This window comes from Musca vetustissima, unplaced genomic scaffold (genome assembly GCF_032173495.1).
Source record: "Musca vetustissima isolate MV318-11 ecotype Yass unplaced genomic scaffold, APGP_CSIRO_Mvet_v1 utg68956, whole genome shotgun sequence".
Taxonomy (NCBI): domain Eukaryota; kingdom Metazoa; phylum Arthropoda; class Insecta; order Diptera; family Muscidae; genus Musca; species Musca vetustissima.
In genome coordinates this window covers 27,553-39,392 of record NW_026882339.1, presented here as the reverse complement: position 1 = coordinate 39,392, position 11,840 = coordinate 27,553, and the positions used below count along the sequence as shown (strand labels likewise).

The following is an 11,840-nucleotide window of genomic DNA, read 5'->3' as shown; positions in this document are numbered from 1 at the left end:
AATGCCACCACCTCAATGGTTTTGATTTATATTGCAGTAGATTAGCTATCGACATGTACGTACGCTCACATACACTACACAGCATATAATAATCAAAATTTCTAAATGACATTTAACCTTGTATATATGCTATTATGCTATTCAAAACTAATTTTTCTTCTTATTTTATGTGAAAGATTTCAATGAAAATCTATAATTTTTATTAATATATTAATTGTAAAACAATATGCCTAATTTATGGGCGAAGCGGTCAAGCGCTCAATCAATTATAATTTAGTATATTTTTCTTCAAAAATACCAGATGAATACTTTAGTGTGTATGTGTGTAGAAATGTTATTTAATTATACACAAGAACTCTTGTATTTGCTCGAGAGGCTCGTCGTTTGAATGTGACTTGAATAGTTTATGGCACCCCTATATATATTTCAGTTTTGTTTTTTTTTCTTAATGTTTGACCTTGGTACAGTGTTTTGAGAATAAACATAAAATAGCTTTCATATTTTCTAAAAAAAATAAAAGTTTTCAATTAGTAAAACTAGTGGATTGAGAGATAGAGTGTACTTTTGTCGTATTTTAACCCAAGACCCAACCAAGAAAGTACTCCTAGATCAAACCACAAAGGTAAGTTCAAAAGTCGGACGGGCCAACTATATCGTTCACCACTTTGGCTACATACAAGAGATGATAATGTGTACAATATCCTGTTGATAGAAGAAACATAGCATCTTTGGATGACCATTGACATGGACATCGGCTGAAAACAAATGTGATCTACATAGATATTTGAACCAATATAAAATCATACACATACCATTCTGAAATCTATAAAAAAATTGCATGTCAATTGGGCAAACTTAAATTTTTGGTGTAACATTTGTATTAAATTCGGCAATTTTTATGTGGGAGATATATGTAAATCTGAACCGATTTCAACGAAACTTCACAGATGTCAAACTGGACTAAATTCCGTACGCTGTGCAAAATTTTGAATCAGTCGGCCAAATGTTTTCAGTTTGGTACACCATTTACCTAAAATCGGACGAAACTATATATGGAAGATATATCTAAATCTGAACCGATTCCAACAAAACTTCGCATACATCAATCCAGACCTAATTCAGTACGCTGTGCAAAATTTTGTCTTAATCGGGCAAATATTAGCAATATGGTGTTCCATTTACATAAAATCAGACGTAAATATATATGGGTGCTATATCTAAACCGATTTCAACAAAACTTCACGGACGTTAACCTGCAGAAATTTCAATACGGATGTCAAACTGTAGCAACTTCAATACGCTATGCAAAATTTTGTTTCAATCGGACAAACAATGACAGTATGGTGCAGAATTTACATAAAATCGGAGGAAACTATATATGAGAACTATATCGAAATCTGAACCGATTTCAAAAAAACGTCACATACCTAAATTTGGACTTAATTCAGTACGCTGTGCAAAATTGTTTGCCAATCGGTCTAAATTTGACTCTTTGGTGCTCCATTTACATAAAATCGAACGAAACTCTATATGGGAGCTATATCTAAATCTAAACCGATATCAACAAAACTTTGCATATATCTATCTACACCTAATTCAGTACTCTGTGCAAAATTTTGTCTCAATTGGACAAATATTGGGAGTTCGGAGTACCATTTACATAAAATCTAACACAATTATATATTGCAGATATATCTAAATCTGATCGGATTCCAACAAAACTTCGCATACCTAAATTTGGTCTTAATTCAGTGCGCTGTGCAAAATTTTTGCAAATCGGCCTAAATTTTACTCTTTGGTTCTCCATTAACATAAAATGGGACAAACTTATATATGGGAGCTAAATCTAAATCTGAACCGATTTCAACTAAACTTCGCACACATCAATCTGGACATAATTCAGTACTCTGTGTAAAATTTTGTCTTAATCGGACCAATATTGGCAGTATGGTGCTCTATTTACATATAATCGGACGAAACCATATGTAGTTTCGTCCGATTTTATATATCCAAATCTGAATATTGGCAGTATGGAGCTCCATTAAAAAAAATCGGACGAAACTATATATGGGAGCTATAACTAAATCTGAACCGATTTTCTCCAATTTCAATAGGGCACGTCCTCGTGCCAAATAAGTGACATGTGACAAATTTCATCCAAATCGAATCAGAAATGCGACCTGCGACCACAAAAATACATGGACAGACGGACATGCATAAATCGATTTAGAAAATGATTCTATGCATATTCTCAAAAGGAACCATGGGTCTATCTCGACTCCTTTTGATAATCTAGCTTTCTTTTCCAAAATAGACCCCAAGCAGATTCTAGGCTTTGTCAAAAATCTAGCATGGCTAAAAGAACCATCTCTAGGCTCTCCTTCTCCTACTATTTTCTCCTCTCTTCCACTCTCTCTTCTTTTCAAGTGTCAAGGACGATCACAATGGAGAGTTACTAACAACCGCTCATCCCCAACCTCACCTAGTAAATTTTACTGGAACATAACCAGAATCAACTATTTCCGAATAATATTCGTGAAAATCTGAACATTAAACAAAAAATATATATTTATCAATCCATTACGTCAACGTTACGTTTACAACGCACAAACGTACAGCATTTCAAACTTCTTGGCAACTCTCTTTTGTCAGCTGTTTCAAAACATTGCTTCCACGTGCGAGATCTGTCACTTATCGTTTGTTTGTATTCTGAAAATGCAACAAAAATTGTTTTAATTTCGTGTTCGATTTAAAAGTGGTTGGAATTTAATAAAATTCAATAAAAAATAAAGAATATTAAATACAAAATGGCTAAGAAAACAAAAAATTCTGTTGCCGATGCGGTTTACGCCAAAAAGGCTGTGAAAAAAGAGAATCCCTTTGCCACAGCGACAGCGGCAACATCGAAAAAACTCAATCCCTTCGAGGTACACATGAACAAGGAGAAATTCCAAATTCTAGGAAGGACATGTAAACATGATAAAGGTCTGCCCGGTGTATCACGAGCTAAGGCTATTAAGAAACGTAAAGAAACTTTGGGTCAAGAATTTCTGAGGAAGGATAAAACCAATAAATTCAAAGATCGTCGTATTGGAAAATATTTGACGGGTGACCAATTGAATGAAGAGGTGATGGCGGCACGTTTTGTGGCCGATAAAATGGAACGCATGAAACAAAACAAACATTCAAGATTCAATTTAAATGATGATGAAGTGCTGACGCATCGTGGTCAGACACTGGAAGAGATAGAACAATTTCGGGATGACCGTTCCGATGATGACGCCGAGGAGGATGATAAATTGGATGGTATGAATTAAATTAATTGTTTTATTTAATTTGTAACAAAAAATAATACAAATTTGTTTTGGTTTTTAATTTTAGCCGCCTTCACGGAAGCTGCCCATTTCGGTGGTGACGAAAGTGCTGCCGCCAAAGATCGTAAATCTGCCATTGAAGAAATGATTGCTGAGCAGAAAAAACGTAAAGTTGAAATTGCCAAGGAGAAAGATGAACTTTACGATCTCACAGAAAAACTTGATTCCAATTATAAGGATCTCATTAGTTTGGTGGGGAAAATGTCCAAGAATGAAATGAAAAAACAAGAACCGGATGATTATGATCGTTTGACACGTGAATTGATATTTGAACCTAGAGGTGTGGTATCCGATAAATTGATATCCGAAGAAGATATGGCCAAAAAGGAGAAGGAACGTTTGGAGAGATTGGAAAATGAACGTCTCCGAAGAATGAAAGCTGAGGGTGAAGAAGATGATGAAGAGGATAATAACAAACCTAAGCATAGGTCCGCAGATGATTTGGATGATGGTTATTTTGCTAATGGCGTTGAAGAAGAGGATGGCACCTTGGTGTATACTATGGATGGTAGGCATATTTTAATAAGTCAAAATTTGTTGGCAATTTTTAGATGAACTATAATTTAATTTTAGGCCAATTGGGAACGAATTTGAATGCCAATGACAACAAGGAAGATTCAGAAGCTGAAGAGGATGATGGGGAAGCGGAGCATGATGAAGATGAAAGCGGCGAGGAAGAAGAAGACGACGACGATGAAGATGAGGAAGGTGAAGAAGAGGAGGACGATGATGACGATGAAGAAGAAGGTGATGATTTGGATGATTTAAAAGTAACTGACTCCGAAGGAGAAGATTCCGAAGTGGATAATGAAGTGAAATCAGATAAACCCAAAAAGGACACAAAACCAAAAGAAACAATGAAAAAAGTAAATGTCCAGAGAACAGATTTGCCATTTACAATCGAAATGCCCAAAAATTATCCGGAATTTGTTAAACTATTAAACGAGTACAAGTTGCAAGACCAACCTATTATTGTCGAACGTTTAATTAAATGCAATCATCCAAAATTGGAAGGTGTAAATCGTGAGAAAGTCGTAAAACTCTTTGCCTTCCTGCTGCAAGTGATAAATGAGAAATTCTCCGATGCCGGTGCTGATGATATACGTGAACATTTTCAATTCCTTTCGCTAATTATGCCTCATCTTTTCGATTTAATACATTTAAATGCAGAACGTATGTCCAACATTCTACTCGATGTCATCAAGGAGAAATATTCAGAATTTAAGAAAAATTCCAAACAATATCCCTCTTTGGAGGTATTGATTTATTTCAAGATTGTTTCCAACCTGTGTTCAACATCTGATTTCCGGCATCCCGTTGCAACACCATGTTACATATTTATGCAACACATTTTGTCCAAAGCACGTGTAAAGAGCCGACAAGATATTGCAATGGGTTTGTTTTTGGTTAGCTTATGCTTGGAATATGGTAACATCTCAAAACGTTTTCTGCCGGCTGCATTCAACTTCCTAACGGGTTTAATATTCTTGTGTATACCCAAGAGACCCGTGGAAATTATAAAAGTTGTACCACCCTTCCAAAGTCAAGGACCATTAAATAGATTATTAGCCATAGCCACCGATTCCAAGGAATACAAAGATATTAAGGAAGAACCCCTAAACGCCGAAGATTTAGTTACACAATTGATAAGCAATGATTTCAAAGTAAGATCATTAAATCAAACCCTGCAACTTATACAAGATGCCACATCTCTAGTCTCCGAACATGTGGGTAGCAATTTTTTGGTTGCCCCCATTTACGAAATGATGGATAAATTAGATGTTACACCTTATCCCTCCTATGTAAAGGAGAATTATGAAAAAACTAAAACATTGTTGGAGACAGTGATGAATAAGCCGTTAACAAAATTGGTGCCACCCGAAAAGAAACCTAAAGCTTTACGTTTACTTGAACCGCGCATTGAAACCGTTTACGATGATAAACGTCGTCCTAAACTTACCAAAGAAAAAGAGGAGAAGGTGAAATTGGTACACAAAATTAAACGTGAAACTAAGGGTGCTATACGTGAAATCCGCCGTGATACAGAATTCTTACAGAAAATACGTATACAACAACAACTGCAAAGGTATGTTTGTGTTTTGAAATTTGTGATGATTTATTGTTGTACATACATATATGTATGTAACACCTGGGATAGTTCTGATATGAATTTAAGGGATACTAGGATGATATTAGTATTAAAAAACTCTTGGACATATATTTAAAAAAAGCCACGCCTTTCAAAAATTCTCGAATTTTTTTACAAAATCTTTGCATTTCAATATATCTCAAAAACATTTTTTAAAAAAGCGTACATTTTAAAGAAAGCATTTCCAGAGATTTTTTAAAATGTTTGTGATTATTTGCATTTCAAATAATCACAAACATTTTAAAAAATCTCTGGAAATGCTTTCTTTAAAATGTACGCTCTATAAAAACTTTCGAAAATTATTTATGTACATTACATTCAAATATTATTTTTATATATTTATATACATATTTTAATACTTGTTTTTTCTTTTACAGTGACAAGGAACGTCGTGAAAAGGTCAAACGTATCTATGCCGAAGCCTCGCTGCAGCAAGGCGAACTCAATGCCTTGGAACGAGAAAAGAAGAAGAAAAAGAAATTTTAAATTCGTTTTTAAAATTAAATACATATATATTTTTTTATATATTGTTTTATAATGACTTAGTTTATATTTTGTAAAGAAAATATATAAAAAAATAAATTAAATAACTAGGTAATAGTATAACAAAAAATATGTTTTTACAAAAGAAAATATTCCAATTATGTTTTTATTCTTTGGTTGATTAGTGTTCAGTTGTTTCACGACATCTCAGCGTTGCAGCCTCAACAGCTCCCGCAACAGCAGATCTAAATCCAGATTCCTCTAAATGTTTTAAAGCTGCCGCTGTTGAACCTGCCGGACTTGTAACATTATCTTTCAGAACTCCAGGATGTTCTTTACTCTCCCGCACCAACATACCGGAACCCATAACCGTTTGTGATGCCAAACGATATGCCATATCACGTGGCATACCCATACGTACAGCACCATCTGCCAGGGCTTCAATCATAACAAAAACATAGGCGGGTCCACTACCGCTCAGTGCGGTAACGGGATCTAAGAGATTTTCGGTAACTTCTTCGCAGGTGCCAATGGATTCTAATAGACGTTGTGTTGTGTGGGCATCTGAATCTGTGGCTTTGCTGCCACGTACAAAGACCGAACAACCGCATTGTACAAGGGCGGGGGTGTTGGGCATGACACGTATAACACGGGAGCTCGGTGATAAATTCTGGAATTTAGAAATTCAGATAAAGTAAAAAATAAGGGAGCAAGATATAAAAAATATAAAAAGACAATTTAAAAAATGTAAATAAAAGCCAGAAAATCTTCTGGAAAATTCTTAGACGACTTCTAAGATCTCGAAAGGGGTACCCTTGAGGCCTTGTTCGGGTAGTAAAAAGTAAAAGTTTACAGAAGACTATAAGTTCTTATTATAGATCAATAATTTTCTTAAAAAGATAATTATAGAAATTTCTATTGTTATTTTAGGTAGTGGGCCTTCTGGACAATCTTATCATAGCTTGGGTTTGTCAATACACAATTTATCTCCCATCTTGTTTTGTTTACTTTCTTTCACCTCCAATTTTACCTGCCCTATAAAAATTCCTCTAATCTTTGACCCAAATTTTTAATATAACGATAAGAAGTCATCAAACATTTCCTTCCACAAATCGATCATGATCATTTTTGTTGTATTATGCATTTCTCGATTCCTCTATTCATGTTTTTTACCTGTTCCAGTGTTTTCAGTGTGATACCCATCGCCACTGATATAAATAATTTCTCGGCACTTTTTGTCTTGATTTCACTCAAGACACTGGGCACAACTTGTGGTTTTACTGATATGAAAACAATATCGGATTTTTCAACGACCGGATCATTATTTGTTATCGTCTCGACACCCAATTTCTATAACGAAAAAGGAAAGCAAACAAACAAAAAATTTCAAAATAGATAAGAGCATATATTTCAACTGCGGAAAAAGGAAGACGACAATGCACCCAGTCTCTCGTCTGTGAACTCACCTTAAATGATTGCAATGACATTTGATCGGCGGGATGTACACTGGCTATCACTGATTCGGCTTTTGTTAGGCCTAGACGTTAAAAATTAAAATAAGTATTATATGTGTTTTTGTTGTTGTTGTTATTCATTTAATAATTGATGGGGATTTTGCTCTATGAGAATGCATTATGGGTCGATTATTTTGATGGCATTCATTTTTTTAATAAACATATTTTTACACATATTGTAAATGTAAACAATTTATAAAAGAGATACTTAAAAATGCAACTTAAGAATATTTTTAAAATAAAAGATTTTTGCAAAATTGAGGATAATTTTTGAAAACCTATAAATAGATTGAAAAACGCAGCGTATAGGACAAGCGTGCAGACAGTAGCAACACGTAATGTGATGGAGAATTATCGGGAGAAAAGGAGAGAGGAGAAACTTATTTTCAGAAAAAGAAGAAAGAACGAGAAAAACGTGAGCATGAGCAAATCGAGATGTACAGGAGTCAGAATGAAATCCGAAAATTTTACCAACGAGTAGAAGGAAACCTTGTGACAAATACAGACAGCGTGTTGAGGTTCTGGAAGAAGCATTTTAAAAAGCTTCAGGTATCAAATAGTGGCGGTGAAGGAAATATCTCAAAATGGTAGTCTGATGCTGGCCAGGAGCATGCACCAGTTAATTAGTACAATTTGGCTAGAGGAATACATGCCCAATGCTTGGAACCTTAGCATCCTGTGACCCGTGAACAGAAATGAGACAAGGCGATATGTGCCAACTATAGAGGAATAAGTCTCCTTCCCATCGCATATAAAGAGCTATCCAGCGTGCTTCAGACCAGACAAATTCACCATTGATCAGATTTTCACTCTGCGCCCGATCCTGGAAAAAAACCTACGATAAACACATCGGAGGTTTTAGACAAGGTGACAGTTTGTCGTGCGACCTGTTCAACATCCTGCTGGAAAAGGTCATACGAGATGCAAATGTCAACAGAATTGGCACTCTGTACACCAAACAGCATATGTTACTCGCATACGCCGACGACATCGACATAATGGATTAAACATTGCGAGCGCTAACAGTCACCTTTGAACGAATTGAGAAGGAGTCTGCCAAATGGATTGGCAGTAAATGGCGAAAAGATCAAGCTTTGATGTTTGGGAGAAAAATTCTCCGAAAGATCTATGGGCCGATCTGCGTCGATGGTGAAAATCGCCGTCGAATGAACCATGAGCTATACAATCTATTCTCGGACATCGACATAGTCGATCGAGCTGCAGCGACTAAGTTGGCTAGGCCATTTTGTTCAAAAAATCGTTTTCAGGTAGAGAGGAAACAAGTTTTATATTTCAAATCTGGGGACTTTTTGAATTATTTTGGATTCATTTTATTTGATTTTCAAAATCTGATTTCACATTTGCAATCATTGACCCATCACTGGCCCATAGTGCAGAGCAGAAATGTGTAAACTCATTCTTGACATACTGTATCATAAAAAAATATTTTATTTGTGTTTTATTTACGCTTACTTTTGAAACCACGAAATGGATAACCCTGTATAAAAAACATTTTTTGAAAATATAAACAGGAAAATTTAAAACCACCGCATTTATATTGAGCTTCAAATTATAAAACATTTGATTCAATAGTACGTTTTGATTTACGAAATCCACTCGATTTCATATATAAAATATCCATAACGTATACGTCAAATGAAATCCACTGGATTTTTGAACAAGTTACTGGACGTCTATGCTATTAAATTGACATTCGACTTCAAGTGGATTTCGTAGTCTAAACGCACTTCAAATGAAAACATTGGACAAGTATAAATTTCAAACACGTAAACACTTTCCAAACTCTCATAAACAAGTTTTTCAATTTTGTATTTCCAAAATCTATTTATTACAAAAAATACCGATGGAAATTTAGCAGCTCATACCAAAGTTTTGGTCTGTCAAACTATTAAGAGTCTCTCATTAAATTTCTCATGCATTTATTTTTCCATTATTTCTTTATTTTTATCAGGTGTAAATATATAGCCCAAAATAATTTTGTATTAATTGTTTAAAATTTTTAGTATATTAACATTCTTTCTACTAACGTTTCATACACCTTTGTAAAAATAGCTACTCTTTTTAAATTTTTATTCACCATATATTTTAATATTAAAAAAATTAATTCAATATTCAAAAATGTGTGCACTTATCGTTATTTAAAAAATGCATAATTTTTTATCTACCAGATCCGATAAAGCCTTTAGCCATAGCTTGGGCAATTTTTCCACCACCAAGAAATCCGATTTTTCCAATTTTATTCATTTTTCGTTGAATTGAATTTCTTTTTAAACCGGTTTTAATTTTGTACGTCTTTAACGGCAAACAAACAAAATAGTACTAAATTCAATAGGCTCTGGTCGAGGTTTTGATAGTTGATGATTGTGATTTCACTGTTTCGTTGTTTTCATTTCACAAAAGAAAAAAAATTTGTTTGAGATAAGACCGATCGGAGGCAGTGCATGCATACCTCGATATGAGAACAAACAACATATGTTTATTTTTTGGAATGAACAATTTACAGTGAGTGGGAGAGAAGTGGTGTGGGGTATATGTACTCCGAATAAGAAAATAAAGTAATAATTTCAGAATAATATATTATTACTGTGAACAGTTTGAAATGATATTCCAAAGGGAATAACGTAGGGGTTTCCTCCTATTTTTTAATATGATCGTACTAGGACCTGAAAAATCTTTTGCGCATTAGTTTTTTTTATGAACTGGAACAGAAAATTGCGTCCTATATAATGGTATTTATCCGGTGGACATCCCTGTAACGGCTTCGAAGTTATGGTCAATACAATATGACATTGTGGCCAAAGTGAAAATGAATTGGTCACCTGTGGCACGAATTATTGCCAATGAAACCGTCACACGCAGTTCTGTTGGCCCACCAAAGGTGCACATTTTCAGCTGACCTCTTTGGCAAGTAAACACGATCATTTTGTTTGTTTACAAACTCATCGCAGAAAACCAAATTCGGCCAAGCGAATCAACTCTTTAACTCTTTTGAGTCTATTTTCTTTCTGTTGCGGTGTAAGTTCTTGCACTTTTTTGAATTTCAATGGCTTTACCCCGAGCTCATTTTTAAATATTTGCTGAATGGAGTATTTGGAATCCGTCCACTTCCTTGAAGTCGGGCTACGATACCAGTATCACGGTAACGAGCTATGGTGCGAGACACAAAACATTTATTCCAGGGTGCGGAGAATGATTAAAATACATTCTTTCTCACAAATGCTCACGGCGAGAATTCGAATGTAGATATATAAGGTAGCCGCATCGGCGAATTTCTATAACAAACATCAGTTGTTGTATTTTGATATGTCAAAAATATTTTGCCAAAACAAACAGGTTAATAAATTTTTTTTACACAAATACTTGTAGAAAATGTTAATAAAAATATTACCAAACAAGCTCTTGAAAATTCGGAGTTTTTCATTTACAATTTTGTTTTTTTAATTTTTTGGTTCTACATTACAACAACATTTTTGACATTTATTTGCATATTAATATACCTTGGAGTTCACGAACGTATGTTGTTATTGTTGTTACTGTTTTGAGCATTCGCGAGAATTCGGGAATGTTTGTTTTCATTCGTGAGATAATGTCAGAAAGTATTTCAACCACCAAACGAAACGAACGATCATTGTTGTGTGCTCCCACTCGTTTGCTATGTTTTTGGCGAATGCTCATTTGGTAAAGAATTTATAGCCATAACTTCATTCGTAAAATGAGCACAAAACGAAAATAATGTATTTTGAATCATTCGCGAGCGATTTTTGCCCACCCTGATTTATTCACATTTAATTGCTGGAGTGCTCTAACGATAGCCACTTGTGGTTTTCCAGCCAAATATAAAGAAATCACACTATGACGCTTGAATTCCATCACGAATAACTTTTTTCGGAAAATTGTGACCAAAATGCTTCTGTACCCTTGTAAACAATATAATGAGCTGTCACTGGAATAATTTTAGAATTTACTGAAGTTAGTTGCAGTTTTTCCATCTCACCCTGTAAATATTATTTTATTTGAATGTAATCTAAAAAATTCTCTTGGGATACCCGGGAACATTGGTTATGGACTCTCGATTTTCTAGGTGGTTATGGATCGCAGTGTTAAATAAAAAAGTGTAATATGTAGTACGTTTATATTGTATCGAATTTATTAAATCCAGTTAATTTAATTTGTCAATGCCATTACATATATGCCAAATAAATCCTCATAGAGGAGGTTAACCCGGCAAAATGTTCTAATGTAAATGCCATTTATTAGTTTTAAGCTTTGATGTACACCAAATATTTTTAAGGAAATTCA

General features: G+C 34.5%; 2 protein-coding genes across 2 annotated transcripts; one reads left to right on the top strand and one right to left on the bottom strand.

Annotated features, from left to right (window-relative positions):
- Positions 1-2,805: 2,805 nt before the first annotated feature.
- LOC133328708 (nucleolar protein 14 homolog) lies at positions 2,806-6,018 on the top strand. Its single transcript, XM_061537252.1, has 5 exons — positions 2,806-3,306; positions 3,382-3,882; positions 3,948-3,970; positions 4,025-5,460; positions 5,901-6,018. Exons 1-5 carry the CDS (start codon positions 2,808-2,810, stop codon positions 6,007-6,009), a joined length of 2,568 nt encoding a protein of 855 aa, XP_061393236.1. The 5' UTR covers positions 2,806-2,807; the 3' UTR covers positions 6,010-6,018.
- Positions 6,019-6,187: 169 nt separating this feature from the next.
- On the bottom strand, positions 6,188-7,550 carry LOC133328709 (pyrroline-5-carboxylate reductase 1, mitochondrial-like; the record flags this gene model as incomplete). Its single annotated transcript, XM_061537253.1, has 3 exons — positions 6,188-6,676; positions 7,180-7,356; positions 7,473-7,550. Coding segments are annotated over 3 exons (744 nt in total), but the record flags the coding sequence as incomplete, so codon positions are not given.
- Between the last annotated feature and the right edge of the window lie 4,290 nt (positions 7,551-11,840).

What these genes read in the sequence shown, in the direction of transcription:
- LOC133328708 (XM_061537252.1), top strand. Translation starts at nt 2,808, where the DNA reads ATGGCTAAGAAAACAAAAAATTCTGTTGCCGATGCGGTTTACGCCAAA. An exon ending in GGAGGATGATAAATTGGATG is followed by an intron (nt 3,307 to 3,381) that starts GTATGAATTAAA and finishes TTTTAATTTTAG; the next exon opens with CCGCCTTCACGGAAGCTGCC. An exon ending in CTTGGTGTATACTATGGATG is followed by an intron (nt 3,883 to 3,947) that starts GTAGGCATATTT and finishes ATTTAATTTTAG; the next exon opens with GCCAATTGGGAACGAATTTG.